Source organism: Lynx canadensis, chromosome D4 (genome assembly GCF_007474595.2).
Source record: "Lynx canadensis isolate LIC74 chromosome D4, mLynCan4.pri.v2, whole genome shotgun sequence".
Classification (NCBI taxonomy): domain Eukaryota; kingdom Metazoa; phylum Chordata; class Mammalia; order Carnivora; family Felidae; genus Lynx; species Lynx canadensis.
The window spans coordinates 82,189,560-82,211,899 of NC_044315.2; the positions used below are offsets into that span (position 1 = coordinate 82,189,560).

General features: G+C 38.2%; 1 protein-coding gene across 2 annotated transcripts in view; it reads left to right on the forward strand.

Annotated features, from left to right (window-relative positions):
• The first annotated feature begins 13,819 nt into the window (after window positions 1–13,819).
• The window catches only part of LOC115500149 (rab GTPase-activating protein 1-like), a 40,582-nt gene continuing 32,061 nt past the window's right edge, over window positions 13,820–22,340 (forward strand). For both annotated transcript variants that reach the window (XR_003964410.1, XM_030294514.1), the window contains exons 1-2: window positions 13,820–13,971; window positions 18,807–18,881. Coding sequence is in view for 1 of the 2 variants with exons in the window: in XM_030294514.1 (XP_030150374.1) it covers window positions 13,846–13,971; window positions 18,807–18,881 (201 nt within the window). In the remaining variant the exon portion in view is untranslated. The remainder of the gene's footprint in view (window positions 13,972–18,806; window positions 18,882–22,340) is intronic.

The following is a 22,340-nucleotide window of genomic DNA, read 5'->3' on the forward strand; positions in this document are numbered from 1 at the left end:
GCAGATCATTATTAGTAATGTGAACTTTGGTAGCTTAACCTTGCTAAGCCTAAGTTTCCATGTTGTATAAGGAGGTAATGCCATTTTTTTCTTTTAATACATTTTATATTTAAGAATGGTTTTAGGGGCACCTGGATGCCTCAGTTAAGGCACCAGTTCTTGATTTCAGCTCAGGTCATGATCTCATGGTTTGTGGACACCACAGAGCCTGCTTGGGATTCTCTCTCCCTCTCTCTCTGCCCCTTCCCCACTTGCATGCATGCACATGCACTCTCTCAAAAAAAGAAAGAATGGTTTTAGATTTATAGAAATATTGTGAAAATAGTGCAGGATGTTTCCATATAACCTGCACTCTTTCCTCTGTCATTAGCATCTTAACATTAGTATGGTATCTTTGTTACAGTTAATCAACCAATATTGATAGGTTAATATTGACCAAAATCTACACTTTATTTAGTTTTCCTTAATTTTTACCTAATGTCCTTTTTCTGTAGCAGATTCCATCCAGGATAGTATATTACATTTAGTCCTCATATCTCCTTAGGCACCTCTTGACTGTAACAGTGTTTCAGACTTGCTTGTTTTTGATGACTTTGATGATCTTAAGGAATACTGGTCAGGTATTTTATAGAATGCCCCTCAACTGGAATTTATCTGTTTCTCTCACAAGGTTATGAGTTTGGGGGAAGAAGAACACATTAAGTTAAGTACCATTTCATCACCTCTTACCAAGGGTAGGGACTACCAACATGACTCCCCACTGTTGATGTTGACCTTGGATCATCTGGCTGAGGGCATATCTGTCAGATTTCTTCACTGTTAAGTCACTTTTTTCCCCCTTTCCATACTGTATTCTTCCAAAGAAAGTCAACTATGCCTAGCCCAAACCAGAAATGGGGTTCCTCTAAGAGGGCAGCATGTATGCCTAAGTTACTGGGAATTCTTCTGCATAGGATATTTGTCTCATTTCCCCCATTTATTTATTCAGTCATTTATTTATATAAGTGTAGGTGACTCATGGGTATTTATTTTATACTTTAGATTGTAATCCAGACCACTTTCATTTATTTTGTTCAAATTGTTCCAGCTTTGGCCATTGGGAACTCTTTTATTTGGCTCTTCTTTCCCTTTGACATACTCCTCTTGTTGTGGATTTGTTTTCTTCACGGTCAGGGTACAGAGAAAGCACTTCCTTACGCTGTGGCACTTCTAGATGTTCTAGGTTCATCTTGTATATTTCCTGCCCCAGTCCTAGAATCAGCTATTTCTCTGAGGAGTCTTGGTTCCTTTTATTTGTAAATGGTGTTAGAAACCAAGATCCTGGCAGTAGAAGTGCTCACTGCTACCTGATGTTACTGCTTCTAGGCCCTCACATCAACTGACAGAGTAAGGAAATATGCGTACAATAGTGCCTTTTGATCAGTCACCATGTGGGTTCAGCAAAAAATGCATAGGAATTAGTATGGGATAGAGTCAGTAAACTTTATTTGTAGTTCTTTGCAGCTTTAGATGCAGTTATTAGTCATACATAGACTAGAGGGAGGACAAGACAAGAACATAAAAGACTATTCTAAAACAGCAGGGTATTTACTGTAAGGGCACTACTCATTAATGTTGTGTGTACATTGATTGGTACGCTTTTCTGGAGAACAAATTGGCAGTATAATTCACACTCTAAAACATGGGTTAAACTGGATCTTGTGGGGAACAAAGTGACCGTGGAAACTGTTTTTCCTTTAGGAATCGTGGCTCTACTTTACGGCCTTGTAGATAGCAAAAGAAGTAGAACAGCCTGAATATTCCAAAGTCAGAGATTTAGCATAATTGTAGCATAGCCACGTGACAGATCATTGTACAGTAAAAAATGGCAGACGTGAAAGGATGATCATAACATTTTGCAGTTAGTAAAAATGAATTTTCAAAACAGTGTAAACTTTTATAAAAACAATTACATAGAAAGTTAGGCATATACCTCCACCAAACATTAGTTACAGTTATATCTGAGTTATGAAATTATCTTTCATTTTTCTTATTTCCTCCCATTATAAGGCAGCAAAAAATGTTTTATAAAAATAAGAAAACAAAAAGTTAGGTTTTTCTTTTAAAATGCAGTAAGGTGTATTGTTAATTTTGGGTTGTGTTTGGGCAACAGTCCCATTTGACAAGAGTATGAAGAGGGGAACTAAAAGAGATTTAGGTTTTAGTATGAAGTGTTAATTCTTGGTATTTGTTTAGTGAATACATTTTAAAAGAGCCGAAATATTAGGGGTACCTGGGTGGCTCGGTTGGTTAAGCATCTGACTCTTGATTTCTGTTCAGGTCATGATCTCACAGTTGGTCAGTTTGAGCCCTGTGTCAGGCTCTGCATTGACAGCATGGTGCCTACTTGGGATTCTCGCTTCCCTCTCTCTCTTTCCCAAAATAAATAAACATTTAAAAAGTGCCAAAGTTTTAGGGTATAATTTTTTTAATGTTTATTTTTAAGAGAGAGATACAGAGTACGAGAAAGGGAGGGGCAGAGAGAGAGGGAGACAGAATCCAAAGCAGGCTCAAGGCTCCGAGCTGTCCACACAGAGCCTGACATGGGGCTCGAACTCACCAGCTGTGAGATCATGAACTGACCCGAAGTCAGATGCTTAACCAACTGAGCTACCCAGGTGCTCCTAGAGTACAATTTTTAATGAAACTATTTCCAGCAGTGTGCATTGTATTCCATTATATGATTATACCATATTTTTTTGTCTTTTTCTATTGATGGATATTTGGGGTTTTTATGAACATTCTTGGACTTTTTTTTCCTTGGATGTATATTTTTGGTTCTCCTGTGTAATACTGAGGAGGAGAATTGCTGGATCTGGGTAGATGTGTGTTTAACTTTACAAGTAACAGCTGCATAATTCACCAAAGTGGTTGGGTCATTTTATACCTCCTTCACAACATTTGAGAGTTCCAGTTGTTTCATATCCTTACCAACATTTAGTATTGTCTTTTTATTTTAGCCAGTCTGGAATGTTTCAGTGCATATGTTTATGATTTCTGACCTGTACATATTGTTGATATTGCTGATTGAAATGTAAGAAACAGTATGTCACTATTATTATAGGATTTCATTTAAACCTTTACTACTCTGGGGATACAGAAGCATACAGACTTTTGGAGAAGGCAGCAAACATTTTTAATGTTGATTATAACATGAAAAAGCGCATATGTTCAAAGGGATATACCTTTCAAGTTATTGCAACTCGTTTGTGACAGAATGTCTGTAAAACATGAAATTAATCAACAGTATATTTAATATCACTACAAAATATTTAAAATCACTACAAAAGTCTTCTCTCTGGAGGCGCCTGGGTGGCTCAGCCGGTTAAGTGTCCGACTTCAGCTCAGGTCATGATCTCACAGTCCGTGGGTTCGAGTCCCACATCGGGCTCTGTGCTGACAGTTCAGAGCCTGGAGCCTGCTTCCAATTCTGTGTCTCCCTCTCTCTCTGCCCCTATCCTGCTCATGCTCTCTTTCTCTCAAAAATAAAATAAACATTAAAAAAAAAAGTCTTCTCTCTGTTCATATTGCCCATGAAAAATTACTGTAGTATATATTTAGAGAAGGCCTTGGCAAACTGTGGCTTGGGAGGCAGATCCAGCATGCTTCTTGTTTTTGTAAATAAAGTGTTATTAGAATGCAGAAATGCGTGCTTATTTACGTATTATCTATGGCTACTTTTACTCTACAAAGGGTAAATTTAACACCAGATGACCCAAAAGGCCAAAATTATTTGCTGTCTGGCTGTTAACAAAAAAAGTTTGCAAGATGTTAAGACTGCATAATCATATGATGCTTTAGTTTTCTTCTGGATATTAAAGCTGTTTTTCATAGGATGAAGTGGTGGAAACAAAACCAATTGATGGGGGAAAAAAAACCCATCTCTGCCATAGCTTTGATAATTTTCAGGACACATCTCAACTGATAGTCGTTTTGCCATTCCCTGCTCTTTTAAGGTTTATATCTCAGCATGATTGTCTTACGTACCCTTGTAATATCTTATTCTCTGTAAATATTTATATTTGGTTAACTTCGGGTGTATTTGGTTAAACTTCATCAGTTTAGCCATGAGTAGTATTACCCAATATGTCTTGCACCAGAAAGTTCCTTGTTTCCGCTGCATCTGTGCTTAACTCCTTAGAAGTAAAAGCACTGTGCATTATGTAAACCTTAATGTTATAAGCCCTTGGGTTTGGCTGTTTTGCAGCTCTTTGCTGTGTTCTCTTAGGAAGAAGTCATCTATAATATTACTGTGATTTGTTTTCAGAATCTTTTCAAAGTTAATGATTCTGACAGGAGCTTACTAAATTTGCCATTAGGTTAGAATTTCTTTATCATTTTTGTACAGCTTGGCTTCTGGCAAGTCAAATGGATGTATTCCCAAATTTTTCAGCATATCTCCTAAGACTAGATATTTTAAGTAAGTGGTTGACTAGATATTTTAAGTAAGTGGTTATCATTCTTGAAGACTTCAAATTCAGCATGTGAATTTTCAGATTTACCTTCTGTAAAGGGCATTTTACTCCTTAATTCTCTGATGACTCCCATGGTCAGTGGGTGAAGGAAGCCAGATTGATGAGAACTGATCAATTATAGTATATTTTTAGTTTTGTGTTACTTTCCTTTCCTGTGTGCATTTGAATTTCCAAACCATAGCTCTCTGATAACTGTGTCCTTCAAGTTACCTTTCTCACCAATCTATGACTAAAGTAACTGGCATAGTGTATTTTGAAGTTTTCCGTGTCCCTCTCAATTCTTCATTTAATTAATTTTTTTATGTATGTATGTTTGTTTGTTTGTTTATTTTTTGAAGGAGAGAGACACAGAGCATGAGGGAGGAGGGGCAGAGAGAGGGGGAGACACAGAATCCAAAGGAGGCTCCAGGCTCTGAGCTGTCAGCACAGAGCCCGATGCGGGCCTCGAACCCGTAAACCATGATATCACCTGAGCCGAAGTCAGAGGCTTAACCGACTGAGCCACCCAGGCACCCCTCTTCATTTAATTTATTTAACCTTCATGCTGTGTTAAGCCACAGTCTGTCATTCTCAGAATGTTTCAGAACTTTCATTGTTGTTTCATAGAATTCCTTGGAGTGAATTCATCTAACATTTTCTTTAAAGAATTCTCTTTAGAAGTAGAGACATAATTCAAGAATAGAATTAACAAATTCTTTTAGAATAATTTGTAGCTCATTCCAAATATAGGTCAATATCATGTCTGTTCATCATATCTGGAAAGCTTTGTCAATGTGAAATTCATCTTAGTCATTATTTTAGTGTTTTCAGTCTCCTTTTTTTCTTTCAAGTCCCAAAATCTTCCAGAAACTGCATTAATGCTGCTTTGGTTAATCTTTCTTTAATACTTTGGAATTATAATTCTGATTTTCCAAATCCTTATTGATTAAATTACTTGTCTAAGAGTGTTCCAGAAGTAGCCCTTCTTATCACTACATATTCTCTTTTGGCACATTTTGGGTGCCTGTCTCATTGTGGTCTTAACCTTTTCATTTTCTTACTTGCCATTTATATACTTTCTTTTATGAAGTGCCTGTTCAAATTTTTGTCAGTTTTATTAGGTTGTCTTTTTGCATTCTAGATGTATTCTAGTTTTTTTCACATATATGTACTGCTTGCCTATTTCTTTTTAATTGGCATGTTGTATTGTATTCTTTTAGATTAAGTTTTATTTCAATTTCATGTGGTTAACACACAGTGTATTAGTTTCAAGTGTACAATGTAGTAATCCAGCAATTCTTTACATTACTCAGTGCCCATCATGATAAGTGTACTCTTAATCTCCATCACCTATTTCACCCATCTGCCCCTCCGACCTCCCCTCTGGTCACCATCAGTTTGTTCTCTGTAGTTAGTCTGTTTCTTGGCTTGTCTCTCTTTGGTTATCCTTTGCTTGTTTATTTTGTTTCTTAAATTCCACATATGAGTAAAATCTTATGGTATTTGTCTTTCTCTGACTTATTTTGCCTAACATTATACTCTAGCTCCATCCATGTTGTTGCAAATGTCAAGATTTCATTCTTTTTTATGGCTGAATAACATTCTTCTGTGTGTGTGTGTGTGTGTGTGTGTGTGTGCGCGCGCACGTGCACGTGTTCACCATATATATATATATACCATACCTTCTTGATCCATTCATCTGTTGATAGATCCTTGGGCTGCTTCCATTATTTGACTATTGTAGATAATGCTGCAGTACACATAGGAATGCATGTATCCCTTTGATTAGTGTTCTTGTAATCGGGGGGGGGGGTAAATGCCTAATAGTGTGATTTCTGGATGGTAGTGTAATTCTGTTTTTTTTAATGTTTATTTATTTATTTTGAGAGAGAGAGAAAGAGAGAGAAAGGGAAAGAGAGAATCCCAAGCAGGCTTCACACCCAGCACAGAGCCCAACACGGGGCTTGATCCTACAACCATGAGATCATGACCTGAGCTGAAATCAAGAGTCAGATACTTAACCGACTGAGCCATCCAGGTACCCTGAGTAGTTCTATTTTTAACTGTTGTTTTCCACAGTGCCTGCACCAGTTTGCATTCCCACCAATAGTGCACAAGGGTTCCTTTTTCTCCACATCCTCGCCAATAGTTGTTTCTTGTATTTAAAAAAAAAAATTATTTTTTATTATGCCTATATGCCAGGCAATGTCTTGGTGCTTTGCATGAATTCATACTGAAAGTAGCTACTATTTTATCTCCATCTTTTTTTTTTTTTTTAATGTTTGTTTATTTTGAGAGAGCATGAGCAGGAGAGAGGCAGCGAGAGAAGGAGACACAAAACTGAAGCAAGCTCCAGGCTCCAAGCTGTCAGCACAGGGCCCAATGTGGGGCTCACCCCCATGAACAATGAGATCATGACCTGAGCCAAAGTCAGACACTTAACCAACTGAGCCACCCAGGCGTCCTTTTTTTTAAATTTTTAAATTTTAGCCATTCTGACAAGTATGTGGTCATATCTCATTGTAGTTTTGGGTTTGTTTAAAAAAATGTATTTATTTATGTAATCTCTATATCCAACGTGGGGCTCAATCTCATGACCCCCAAGATCAAGAGTCACATGCTTTTCTGACTAAGCCATCCAGGCACCACTCTCATTGTAGTTTTGATTTGCATTTCCCTGATGATGAGCATCTTTTCACATGTCTGTTAGCCAACTGTATGTCTTCTTTGGAGAAACGTCTGTTCATGTCTCCTGCCCATTTTTTTTAAACTTTTTTAAAATGTTGATTCATTTTTGAGAGAGGGATGGGTAGAGAGAGAGACAGAATCCGAAGCAGGCTGCAGGCTCTGAGCTGTCACACACAGCCCGACGTGGGTCTCAAACTCATGAACCGTGAGATCATGACCTGAACCGAAATCAGATGCTTAACTGACTGAGCCACTCAGGGGCCCTGAGCTGTCACACAGAGCCTGACGTGGGTCTCAAACTCATGAACCGTGAGATCATGACCTGAGCCAAAGTCAGATGCTTGACCGACTGAGCCACTCAGGGGCCCCTGCCCATTTTTTTTTTTTTTAATATTTGTTTATTTTTGAGAGAGAGAGAGAGAGAGAGAGAGAGAGAGAGAGAGAGAGAGAGAGAGAGACAGCAAGCGGGGGAAGGGCAGAGAGAGAAGGACAGAGGATCTGAAGTGGGCCCTGTGCTGACCAGCAGCAAGCCCAGTGTGGGGCTTAGACTCACCGTAAGATTGTGACCTGTACTAAAGCCAGATGCTCAACTCACTGAGCCACCCAGGTGTCTCCTGCCCATTTTTAATTTTTTATTCATTTTTTTGAGTGTTGAGTCATATCAGTTCTTTTATGTATGTATGTATTTATTTAAATCCAAATTAACATATAGTGTCATAATTCAGGAGAATTTAGTGATTCATCACTTCCATATAATACCCAGTGCTTTTCCCAACAAGTGCCCTTCTTTTTTTATTTTTTTTAATGTTTATTTATTTTTGAGAGAGACAGAGACAGAATGCTAGTGGGTTGGGGGAGAGAGAGGGAGACACAGAATCTGAAGCAGGCTCCAGGCTCCAAGCTGTCAGCACAGAGACCGATGCAGGGCTCGAACTCACAAGCTGTGAGATTGTGACCTGAGCTGAAGGACGCTCAACCGACTGAGCTACCCAGGTGCCCCAACAAGTGCCCTTCTTAATGTCTGTCACCAATGTAGCCCATCCCCCCACCCAATACCCCTCCAGCAACCCTCAGTTTGTTCTCTGTATTTAAGAGTCTCTTACGGTTTACCTCCCTCTCTGTATCTGTTTTGTTTCTTAAATTCCAAAATCATATGATATTTGTCTTTCTCTGACGTATCAGTACTTTATATATTTGGATATTAACCCTTTATCGGATATGTTATTTACAAATATCTTCTCCCATTCAGTAGGTTGTCTTTTGTTTTGTTGATTGTTTCCTTCACTGTGCAAAAGGTTTTTATTTTGGTGTAGTCCCAATAGTTTATTTTTGCTTTTATTTCCCTTGCCTTGGGAGACATACCTAGAAAAATGTTGCTATGGCCAGTATCAGAGAAATTACTGCCTGTGCTTTCTTCTAGGATTTTTATTGTTTCAGGTCTCATATTTAGGTCCTTGATCTATTTTGAGTTTATTTTTGTATATGGTATAAGAAAGTGGTCTAGATTCATTCTTTTGCATATTGCTCTCCAGTTTTCCCAATACCATTTTTTGAAGAGGAGACAGTCTTTTTCCCATTGTATGTACATTCCTCCTTTGTCAAGGATTAATTGACCATATAGTTATGGGTTTATTTCTGGATTTTCATTTTGTTCCATTGATCTATGTGTCTGTTTATGTGCCAGTACCATACTGTCTCAATGATTATAGCTTTGTGGTATAATTTGAAGTCTAGAAATGCGATACCTCTAGTTTTGTTTTCTTTTTCAAGATTGCCTTGGCTATTTGGGGTCTTTTGTGGTTTCATACAAGTTTTAAGATTATTTGTTCTAGTTCTGTTGAAAGTGCTGTTGGTATTTTGATAGGGATTGCATTAAGCCTGCAGATTGATTTGGGCAGTATAGACATTTTTACAATTTGTTCTTCCAGTCCATGAGCATGGGATGTCTTTCATTTCTTTTTTAAGTTTATTTATTCATCTTGAGAGAGAGTGTGCATGCAAGCTGGGGAGAGGCAGAGAGAGAGGGAGGGAGAGAATCCCAAGCAGGGGCTTGGGACGCAGGGCTCAATCCCACAAACCACGAGATCATGACCTGAGCCGAAACCAAGAGTCAGATGCTCAACTGACTAAGCCACCCTGGCACCCTGTTTCTTTGTGTCATCTTCAGTTTCTTTCATCACTGTTTTATAGGTATTTTATTATTTTTGGTGCAATGTTAATGGGACTGTTTTCTTAATTTCTCTTTCTGCTGCTTCATTATTAGTACGTAGAAGTGCAACAAATCTCTGTACATTGATATTTGTGTCCTGAAACTTTACTGAATTCACTTATCAGTTCTAGTAGTTTTTTGCTGGAATCTTTGGGATTTTTCTATATATAAAATCATGTCATCTGCAAATAGTAAAAGTGTTAATTCCTCCTTGCCAGTTTGGATGTTAATGGCATATTTTGTAAGAAAATTTTAATTAAATCCAGTTTATTGCGTTTTTTTTCTCTTGATGCTAGAGGTAAGGTAAGTTTCTGTCATGCTGCAGTTTTAGAACTGAGACTGAGACTGTTTATATTCAGTCCTTTGTTGCTTATTTGAGCTATTCATGAGATAGAGAGTTATTAATGGTAAAGATTTCTTAATTCCCTATATGCCTATGGTTCTCTCTGCATTGCTGTTTCACATTGTGTGAATTTGGTAAAATTAAAACTGAGTTCAAGAGACTTCATATATCCTAGGCTGAAAAAAAAATCCTTAATCCACTATAATATAGCTTATATTTCTGATCTAGACCCCCTTTCCTTCTCATTTCTCCTAATAATTGTAGGATGATTCAACTTATTTTGCATTTTGGACTAAAAGATTCAAAGTCTTCACTCTGTTTTACTTTTCATGACTGCTATTTTCTCTTGCCTGCCTTTTACACAAGGAAGTTACAAAGGAACCAATCATTTCGGCATTCTTGGTTTTTTTCAGATGTTTAGTTGGAATGTCTTTGAAATTATCCAGTTAATAAGGTTCTTTCCTGACTTAGTTTGTTCCTCATTCACATGGATCTTGAATTAAACACTAAGCATTAGAGATCCTGGTTTAGGTAGGGCTGTAGACCACATGAGTGTTGCCATTGCTCAGTCCTAAAGGACAGTTTGGACTCAGGGCTCCTGGGTGGCTGAGTCTGTGAAGCATCCGACTTCGGCTCCGGTCATGGTCTCGTGGTTTGTGAGTTCAAGCCCCACGTCAGGCTCTGTGCTGAGGAGCCTGACGCCTGCTTCAGATTCTGTGTCTCTCTGCTCCTCCCCTGCTTGTGCACTCTCTCGCTCTCTCAAAATATTAAAAAAATTTTTTTTAAAAGAAGAGTGTGGAAATTATTAGGTATATTTATCAAGCTTTGACCGACTGTATGCCCTGCATTATGCTAATCTCTGTGGAAAATTTAAAACCAAATCACAATCCCTATACCTATGTGAATAGTTTTATAGGGCGGATAAGATACACAAAAATAAAAATATATATTTTAGGTACTGTGTGTGTGTGTGTGTGCGTGTGTATTTCACATATCACTGGTGAGTGTACATGTGTGGGTTCAGAGGAGAGCCCCAGCACTCAGCAGTGCTGGATGGAGATTGCTTCCTTTCACTTTTATCAAGTCTTTTCTGTATACATGTCAGACACTGATAGGAGTTGTTCATCTAAGAAACTGAGCCAACCTTCAAACTCGGCTATGTGTGCCTCTAAGCTATACCCCTGTTTTAAGATCTTTAGGTTAATACGGATTTACATCATTTTTATCATTTAGCTGTATATTTACCTAAAGTAGGATTCTTCTTAATCTGAAGAGCTTGAATCATCTTGGGTCTCTTTCATTTGTGTGGGTGTCCTTTTTTATTTTTCCATTTAAAATCAACCTTGTAATTTATACACAGTAAAATACACAAATTTTAAGTGAATGATTAAATACATTTTAACTACCACCATAGATGTAATGGGTAATATTTCCATATTCAAACTTCCAAAAGTTCTTTCATGTCTCTTAATAATCAGTTTTCTCCTTTTAACTCTAGCCTCTTCAAAACACTGATCTACTTTCTATAATGTACAATTTTACCTTTTTTTAGAATTTCATACACTTGGAATTAATGGAAAATAATCTTTTGTGTCTGGCTCCTCTCAGTTACAAAATGCTTTTGAAGATCCATTCATGTTGCACGTATGGGTTTTTTTTTGTTTTCCTGAGTAGTATTCCACTATCTGGATTGTACCACAATTTATGTATCCATTTACCCATTGGAGCACATTTGTATTGTTTCCAGTTTGGGCTAATATGAATAAAGTGGCCATGAACATTCCAGGTCAAGTCTTTGCATGTCTTCATATTTTCATCTCTCTTGGAGAAATACCTAGGAGTAGAATCACTGAATTAAATGGGAAGTTTATGTTTAACTTTATATGACCCTCCAGACTGTTTCTAAAATATTTGTACCATTTTGCATTCCCACCAGCAAATTTTGGGAGTTCCAGTTGTTTCATACCCTTTGCCAGTACTTGGTATCTTGGTTCTTTTTAATTTTAGCATTTAGTAGGTATGTAGTAGGATCTCATTGTAGTTTCAGTCTATATTGTTCTAATGATGAGTGATGCTGAAGTTTTGTCATGTGTTTATTCACCATGTGTATGCCTTCTTTTGTGAAGTATCTCTTCAATCTTATACCACCATACCCCGTTTTTATTTATTTATTTTTTTACGTTTATTTATTTTGAGAGAAGATAGAACACACGAGCAAGGGAGGGGCAAAGAGAGAGACGGGGAGAGAGAGAATCCCAGGCAGGCTTCGGACTGATAGTACAGAGCCTGATATAGGGTTCAAGCTCACAAAGAACCGTGAGATCAAGAGCTGGATGGTTAACCTCAACTGAGCCACCCAGGTGCCCACCATTCCCCCTTTTTAAAACCAGTTGTTTTTGCCTCTTTATCTTTTTTCAAAGTTTTGTATTCTAGATACAACACCATTATCAGATTTTATAGGCATTTTGTCCTGGTCAGGTTTACATTTTCAGGTTCTTAACAGTGGCCTTTTTTGAATAGTACAGCTTTAAAGTTTTGATGAAGTCCAGTTTATCACTTTTTATTTCATGATTCATGACTCTAGATAGCTCTGCAGATCTCTTTCTTTTCAGCTTTTCCTATCCAGTAGACTGATCTACAAACTCTAGCTACTTTGCCCTCTCCGTATTCTTTTTATTCAACTCAGGGAGACACTCCCCACCCAGCTCTGTTTCAGGTTGCTCTCTGTGTGCTGCAGCCTGGAAGCTGCCACTAGACAATAACTACTGTAGTCTCAGGTCTCACCTTGGGTTTTGTCCTTTTGTCAGGGAGCAGCATGGTTCTGAGTTGCCTTAACTGCTAATAACATATTAAAAACTAGTAGTATACCAGTAAAGCTCTTTAGAAAAGCAGTTTGGCAATGTCTTTGAAAGTTTAAATAGTTTACTTGTTAAAAAAAAGAGCATAGGCTTTAAAGTTAGTTGATGGAGTTTGGGGGCATAAGAATGATAGTGTACAAACTTGTACTGAGTAGTAAATAAACCATTGAGACCTGATGAACAGTATAATGAATATATTACGTAATGTAATAAATATGGATACAATGGCAATCATATTACAGTATATAAATGTATCAGAGTAACACACTGTACACCTTAAATTTATACAGTGTTACATGTCAAACTTGTTCAATAAAATTTTAAAATATAAAGTTCAAATCCCACAACTGTAAAATACTTATGGCCCTAGGAACATGATTACCTAAAAGACTGGAGAAATTACTGGACAAGAGAAGAATATCACTTTGATTTTTCATCTTGAAACAGGAGTATCAGGCTCTTGGATGGTATGCTGAATATGATGTAGTCTCACCAAGGAGAAGCAAGTCTATTGTCTTATGAAAACAATGCATTGTTAAAATAGAAGGTCATGTTTCTCAGCTGTAGTTCTTTAGCATGTAAGCAAATAAAATTTAACAAGGGGAATTTATTAGAAATACCTGGATACTTGCTATGTGGTATGAAAGTTTGCTGATATTATTGACATATATTTAGTTTTCTCCACTGGCAAAAGAAAGGATATTTTCCCATAGCCTACTTGAATCCCTTGACATTTGCTGGTCTAGTTTCCTATTGAGTAGACTCTTGGGTGCATTTTTATGCCATTTGCCCTTAGGATAAACCCCAATTAAGGGACTTCTCTTTTCCTTTTGAGAACCTGGCACATGGGCTTCATGCCAAATGATCATTTAAAGCAGCAGTTTTTGTACCCAGTTTTTCTAGTGGGAGCATTTTACCTCCTTTTGAGATTAGCTTGAATATTTTCCTATAGGAAGTCCATTTTGATTACATTTTCTATCTTGCAATAGAAAGGTCAGCAGCTGTACTTCCTTGCAACAGAAATGGAGTATACTTGAGGTATATACAGTAAGCAGGTTGCTTTTCTTCCGTATTGTTTTTCTTAATATTTTATTTTGCTTTCGCTTGAACAGTTGGTGCCTGAAGATGTGGTAACTCTGGGCATGCATATGTGTATGTATGTCCCTGCAGTATTTTAAAGCATGTAAATGAGAAGACCTTGTTATATAAACTCACACAAGTACGTACATGATTGATTACTAAACCTCTTTCCTAATGTTTCCACAGGAGTCTCCCCAGGACAGTGCCATCACCCGGGATATTAACCGGACATTCCCAGCCCATGACTATTTTAAGGACACAGGAGGAGATGGACAAGATTCCTTATATAAAATATGCAAGGTATCTCACATCCAGAAAAAAACCTCGGTTTTGAATGGTCATTCTCGTTCTTTGAAATTACACAAAAGATAACTACAAAGTGTAATTTGCATTTGGTATTTAAGAAGGCAAAAAAGAAGAGAGTAGACTTTCTGAAATTGTGTTGTTACTTTTTAATTTTACGCTCATGATGAACAGGAAGTCAATTAGAAATACAATGGCTAGGTTTCTTTTACCCTTTCAATCAGGACTTTCAGATGACAGTCCCCTGGCTCCACATTTAAATTTTTGGCAGCGGGTTTTATGTTAAGACCTTCTGTGTCCTGTAACACTGCAAACTCCTTTTTGGTATTCACATTATAAATTACGAACTTGGCACCTAGGACCTATCCAACAGTGGGAAGTGCTGATGCCTATCGAGGTGGACTTTTAGCACTGCAGCATAATAAATGGTGGGAAATACTGATGTCTGTCAAAAAGTCTGTACAGGAAAGCTGTAAAGGAAGTGTTCAATTTCAGCAATCCATTTTCCAGAATATTTTGGTACTTCAGAGCCATAAGGCTAAAAGAGGACCTAGGACCAGAGTTCTTCAACCTTCCTCTGCCCTTAGAACTAGTCTTTAGTCTCCACCCGCGCACCCTCCCCCCCCAAATTAATTAAATACCTAGTTAGCATCTACCATGTAGGAAATACAGACGGGGCATGAGACATAATCCTTAAGGAACTTATTATATGTTACTGATTGAGAAAGTACAACTAACAAGTTTTAGGACAGGCTAACAATAAAAGACAGGTTTTTCCAGTGATAAACTAGATGCTTCAAACTATAAGGGGAGTTAGATTTAGAGAAATGTTTTTTGGGTTTAATTTTAATTTCCCCACAGTTGTCATTTCTTTTGTAATATTCTTCTCTGATCATCCTTTTTTAGCCCCTTCTCAGTTGTGCTTCCCCGTAAGCAGCCATCCAGCTATGCCTCATCCTACTGCAAAATTTCCCGTAAAGAAACCCTGTGCCCACTGCCTCTGATCCCCAACCTCCTTATCTCACTGCACTCTAGTTTCCTTCTCATAGTGTTCTTCCTTGCAGTTCTCTTTGCTCTTGACCTCTCTCGCCCTCTTGGTTTTGCTCTCCCTTCTCTCACAACATTGCTAACTCCCTTTTGATTTCATTTCTCTCTCTACCTGCCCCTAAAACAGAGGCCTTCCCCTAGGTGCTCAGTCAGTAGTTCCTGTAGCTCTACCCTGTCTCCCTGGGTGACTCTTTCCACCCCCAGAGCTTCAGCTATCACCACTGCACAGATGTTCCCAAATCCACATTCTCTCAAGGCCTGAACTTCTAGCTGCCAGTTGTTGTTCTTCATGTAAAAGTCTGTTAAGTACATCAAACAAAAATGTCTAAAAATAGAGTTCATTTAAAAACATGTTTTATTATAAGAATTTTCAGATATAAAAGTTGAATACAAATATAAAATTTGTATACATCCTCCACCAGATTTAATGTTTATGAACATATTGCCACAGTTGCTTCATCTATCCCTTTTTTTCCTGAAGTACTTCAAAGCAAATATCAGATATCATGATCCTAAATTCTTCACTATGCATCTCAAAATATAAGATCATTATTCATCTGTAGCTTCCATCATTATTGATCAATACCATCCAGTATCTGCCATATTCAGATTTCCCTAAATGTCCTCATACATTTGGTTAGAATCAGAATCCAGCCGCATCCATATGTTTAGTTGTTACGGCTCTTTTAATTAGAAACCATCTTCCTTTTTCCCTCCATGCCGTTATCTTGCTGAAGATACAGTCATTTCTCTGTTAGTTTTCATTGAGTTTGATAAGATTGATGTCTGGGGCTCCTGGGTAGCTCAGTTGGTTAAGCATCCAACTTCAGCTCAGGTCATGATTTCATGGTTTGCGAGTTCGAGCCCCAAGTCAAGGTCTGTGCTGACAGCTCCAAGTCTGGAGCCTGCTTCAGATTGTGTGCGTGTCTCTCTCTCTGTCTGCCCCTCCCCCACGCCTGCTCTGTCTCTCCGTCTCTCAAAAATGATAGGATTGATGTCTCTTATAGCTATACTTCCCTTTCTGAACATTTATTTATTTTGAGAGAGAGAAAAAAATGCACACATGCAAATGGGGGAGGGGCAGAGAGAGAGGAAGAGAGACTCTCAAGCTGGCTCCGTTCTGTCAGCACAAAGCCTGATATTGAACTCGATCCCACCTACTGTGAGATCATAACCTGAGCTGAAGTCAAGAGTTGGTTGCTTAACCGACTGAGCCACCCAGGCACCACTTTACTTCCCTTTCTAATCACTGCCTGGTACGGGGCAGGCCTCTGTCATATGTTGCCAGCACTTTTACAAAAGCTGCCTTGCATTAGTCTCCCTACCTTTGAGTTATAGCAAACTTACTTTTTTCTCCATGTTGACCCCAGGATTGGATGATTTCAGGGCTTCCAGGAAAGCCTTTATTGCTTCCTCATAACCCACAGAATACTATCAAAATTTCATAGTTCATTTCCTGGTCCCAGATTCCTTAGCTTAGCATTAAAGACATTTTATAATCTATCCTGGCTTAATTCATAAATATTTTATGCTTCAGCTACATTGAACTTCTTGTACTCTGAGTTGATTTACGTGTCCAAATGTCCCACCTGAACCATGAAGTTCTCAAGGGCAGAAATCACTTTATATATGTTAGCATCTGTAGCAGTTGGCACAGTGGTTGACATATAGTAGGTACTCATTAAATGTTGATGAATTAATGAAGTGCCTTTTCTTCCCCATATTTCATTACAGCTCTCAAGAATTTTATATTCCAAACATTTCCCAAAGGTGTCGTGTACTTTCACATCTGTATATATTCCTTCAAGCTTTTCTGTGAACCTGAAAAATCTGCTCCCCTCCATTCTCTACCTTTAGTACATTTCATTCTAGTGCATAAGTAATTAAACCATGTGCTGAGCAATTTACCTGAGAGAGCTGAGAATACATCAAGTCTATGATACAAATACTATGATTAGTCTCATTTCTTACAAGTAAGAAGTATAAGTAATGAACCAAAGGTCCAGACCGAGACATTAGCAGTTGTGGGATTTCAGCCCAGCTCTGACAAACTCAGAAGCTTCTTTTCTTTCTTGACCAATCAACTGTTAATTGACTTCACAGACATTGTCAGACTGCTTTCTACAGAGCTGTATTGGCATATATTACCACTAGCTTGTAACACAGTCTTATAAAAATTATTATTAATACTTATTAGTGTTTACTAATTAGACAGGTGAAAAGTGATGCCTTATTATATAAGCAGATTGTTTCTCAAGCCCTCTGCATATCTTGTCTTTGTTAAAGTATATGTGTTTTCTGCTCTGTAGCCCTCTCATTGGATAAGCTTTGATGACATGGGGAATTTAATGAGATTATATGAAATTCTACTTGAATTTATGAAAGCATAATTACCATTTATATATATATGTATATATATTACATATATATATGTATAAAATGTATTTCTAAAGCTATAGTTTTACCAAAAGCTAATGGTAAAACGCATGTGTATATTAACTTAATTGTCATCTAATAAGCATTCACATCATATTTTGCTAACTGATCTTTATTCTGAACATGCTCATTCTGAATTGCTTTCTTGAGATGCACAGTGTGTCACAAAAAAAAAAAGTGAAGAATAAAGGGAATTTCATCCGAAATAAACTTGTCAAATAGGGAATAGCATTTTCAATCTGTAGGAATTTCCCTTTCCACCACAGCCTACATGAGAACTGTAAATATTAATCATAAAAACAAGACTGAAAAACAAAGAACCAAAAAGAATAAACCACAAGGAATGTTAGATGTCAATATTCTGTTAAAGATAGTGTTCAGAAGAGATGGGTAATAATCATCTGCCGCCAAGAAAAATACAAGAATTCCAAAGGAACCCACAAATGGTTTCAGAGTAGTCCCTCTTATCAGAAAAGTTATTACTGGCATTGCGGAAAGGATTGTATTTTGGTGTCTTTGCCAAAAGATTTTTTCCCAGAAAGAAAAATGAGTAAAGTTAACATTGTTTAGAGAGAGCCTGCTGTATGACTGGCTGGGTTGAAGGTGTGAGGTGCTGGCTAGGTTGGATAGGACGTCATCCCCAGCCCCTGAGAAGCTCACAGTCCAGTAGAGAAGATGGACATTTAAAATGATGTGTCGGGGGCACTTGGGTGGGTGACTTAGTCGGTTAAGTGTCCTTTGGTTTTGGCTCGGGTCATGATCTGTCTTGGTAAGATCAAGCCCCACGTCGGGCCCCACCCAGAGCATGGAGCCTGCTTGGGATTCTCTGTCTCCCTCTCCCTCTGCCCGGCTCTTGTTCACGTGTCCACGCAAGTGCATGCTCTTTTTCTCTCACAAAAAAGATAAATAAAACAAAGCAAAATAAAATGCAGTATGATAAGTGCATAATAACTATACTTGTGTAGCAAGTACCATAGAAGTACAGAGAAGAGAGGGAATCCCCAGAGAATGGAGTGCTTGGAGCCTGAAGGAAGAGCATATTTTTTAGACAGAAGACGAGACAGCATGAGCAAAGACAACGAGTTACAACAACCTTTTTTCAGTGCTGAAGTGATTTTTGTTTAACTTTACCCACTCCTGGCCTACAGGAAGTGGCATGGTGACAGTTCTGTTTATTGTAAAGAAAAAATTGCAATTGGAGAGAAATATTTGCATCATTCATTGACCATCAAAATGCCATAGTGGAATGTGGGAATCTTCTAGGTTCCTATGTTCAGAGTCCTGTAGGGCAAGTATGGCCCATGAGTGACTACATTCATTTACACCTCCTGTGTTTTTTCTTTCTCCAGGCATATTCTGTGTATGATGAAGAGATTGGCTATTGCCAGGGCCAGTCATTTCTCGCTGCTGTTCTGCTTCTCCATGTGAGTATTAGGTTTCTGTTACGATTTACACATGAGATGCCTCAGCTTATACTAGCCTTAGACTTGAGCATGGTTTTATATTGGTTTTGGCCAGACCCTGGTACGTGAGTTTTGACTCCTGTATCTGGAAACCTTTACCTTAAATTAATGTAACAATGTCATGGAAGAGAAATATGGTAAGAATAAATGACAGTGTTGAAGACTAGTACAGGGTAGATTTCATTTTTATTGCTAGAATGATTGGATAGTCTTGGTTGAACTCTTAGGAACATTTTATATTCTGTAAGGTAGACTGTTCTTTAGTATTTATTTGGGGGATCTTTGTATTAGAGGTGGAAAGGAAGAGAAGTTGGCTATTTTTAGTGCCATTTTATTCATTTATTTATTCAGCAAAGACCTTTACCCTCCACCTTACTGATATTCTTTCAAATCCACAGCAAAATTGAAAAAAAAGGTTAGGGTGCAATACCCATAAACTTTTGTTCTATTTTACCAATTAATATGTTATCACACATCTTTCTCCATCTCTCTATGTCTCTTTTCCTCTTTTTTTTTTTGCACGCATTTTATTTTTTACCAAAAACATTTTTTGAAGTTATTTTTGGAAAATCAGTAGCAAACATCAGCATACTTCACTCCTAAATACTTGAACATGAATCTCCTAAGGACATAATCATAATACTCTAGTCACATCCAGAAATTCCACATTGATTCAGTAATGTCTTACACACAATCCACATTTGATTTTCCCCAATTGTTTACTCAGTGAAGTCCTTTATAAGTTTTTTTTTTTTTTTTTCTAACCAAGATCAGTGACAATTCAAGCAATGCTTTTGGTTGTCCTATCTCTTTATTTTTTTTTTTTAATTTTTTTTTTTTTAACGTTTATTTATTTTTGAGACAGAGAGAGACAGAGCATGAACGGGGGGAGGGGCAGAGAGAGAGGGAGACACAGAATCAGAAACAGGCTCCAGGCTCTGAGCCATCAGCCCAGAGCCTGACGCGGGGCTCGAACTCACGGACCGCGAGATCGTGACCTGGCTGAAGTCGGACGCTTAACCAACTGCGCCACCCAGGCGCCCCTCTCTTTATTTTTTTTAATCTAAACTATCCCCCCCTTGCCTTTCTTGTGCTTTATGCCTTTGACAGTTTTGAAAAATTCAAGCAAGTTGTCTTATAAAATATTCCACATTCTTGATTTGTCTGATCATTTCCTCTTGTTTAAAATTAAAATGCTTGGCAAAAATACCACACAGGTGATGTTAGTAGAGAGTTCATGGGTACTTCCATCTTTAGCACGGTAGATGCTAGAGATCAGGAGTGACTAAGGTAGACATGGTCCCAATCTTTGTGGATACAGAGCTAGTGAAGCTGACTGGTTATAAGCAGAAAGTCACACAAGCACATCATTATCTCAATGGCGCTATAAAGGTATAGTAAAAAGTTTGATGCAAGAGTATAACAAATGAGCCTTAATTTATATTATAGACTTCTCTGGAGGTAACCTTTAAGGTGAACACTGAGAAATGAGAAGCGGTGTCTATCGTTCTCTGTTGTACTTGTTTGTATTGTTTAACTTTTTAAAGCTAACATTGCTAGGAAAATAAGAAAACTATTTTAAAAGCAAGAAAGTGGAGAGTCGAGCACTCCCAGTGAAAGGAATAGTACACTATGCAGAAGCACTGAGATGGGGAAAACTTGGCATATGGAAGGAATGAAAGAAGGGCAGTGTGACTGGACCATCATGGGTGTGATGAGGAATGGGGAGGAAACTGGACAGGTCAACAAGACCAGCTTAAGGAGGGCAGTGGAGGCCAGCTCAGGGAGTTTGGATTTTGTTTCTCTAAGTAAGGGGAAGCTTTTGAAGAGTTTGAAGCCATTTTGTATATAGGTTGTAATATGAGTAAAACCAAAAACCATTTTGTATCTTCTTACTGTGAGAACCTAGCTTATTGGTATTAGTAAGCATGTAAAAATATCATAAAGCTGTGACATCAATAAAGAGGTCAGATGTTTTTTTTCCCCCAGCTCTATCGAGGTACAATTGACAAAAATTGTGTGTGTGTGTGTGTGTGTGTGTGTGTGTGTGTGTACATACAGAAGGTGTGTAATTTGATGAGATGATAGGCTCTACACTGCAAAACGAGTACCACAGACAAGCTAATTAATGTCCATCAAAAGGACAAGGTTTAAATTTTTTTTTTAATGTTCGTTTGTTTTTTTGAGAGAGAGAGACAGAGACAGAGAGACAGAGTGCGAGCAGGGGAGGGGCAAAGAGAGGGAGACACACAATCCGAAGCAGGCTCCAGGCTCCAAGGTGTGAGGACAGAGCCCCAGCGCAGGGCTCAAACCCACAAACTGTGAGGTCATGACCTGAGCCGAAGTCGGACACTTAACCTCAGGTGTGCTGAAAGGACAAGTTTTAAAATTTTGTTTGTTGGTTGTTTTGTTTTTTTTAAGTTTATGTATTTTGAGAGAGAGTGAGAGCCGGGGAGGGGCAGAGAGAGAGGGAGAAAGAGAATCCCAAGCAGGTTCCACACTGTCAGCACAGAGCCTGACTCAGGGCTCAAACTCACGAACTGCAAGATCATGACCTGAGCTTAAACCAAGAGTTGGACACTTACTCGACTGAGCCACCTGGACACACCTGTTCTGTTGTTTTAATAAGACTTGATATCTCAAAGTCTCTCAGGCCTGTATGGTTTGTCTCTCTTCTCAACTTCAGTCCAAGAACATTTGCCCCCATTTAAGTATCACAGTCTCTTTAAAATGGGTTTCCCAGACAAATCGTCAGTGTCTTGGTTTGAACTCTGTACTGCTTGCCATTGTGTTAAGATAAATGCTTGTTTCAGAGGAAAAGCAGATGTGCTGTCTGACATCAGAAATGCCACTCTGGGGCAGACTAAGTGTCCCTCAGCATGTGGACAAAATTGTGAAATTGCCTTCCACGATAGAGACCTCTGAGATCTGCTCCTTTGCCCCAAATGCCCTTACCTTTTCCAATAATAAATTGCTATGCTTTTCTCATTTATTACTGAATCCAATTTGTTCTGTAGTTCTGCTTTAGTCTCTGATTTCTATGTTCAGCCCACTTCCATCCCCTTGTTCCACAGAAGCCCGCCCACCTTCTTGACATTTTGAAGGCTTGCTACATCACACCAAGCCTTAAATAACGTTTCCAGTGCTTTTTTTTCTGTTTTGAAAGCTAGACATTTTGCCAGGTTCTCAGGGAAATGTTTTTCCACCAAGCTATGAAAGATGTAGGTATTATTATAAACAGGGGTAACATCTATAAATAGAATTGAATGGTGAGGGGTTTTGTAATATTTTATATATTGCCATGACCATTACTTTAGTACTTTGTGCATTACAATAAACCTTAGGATATTTAAGATTCTGCTATAATTGGCCAATGAGGAAGAAAAACACTTTCAGTAGAAAGAAATAGCAGCTAAGGAG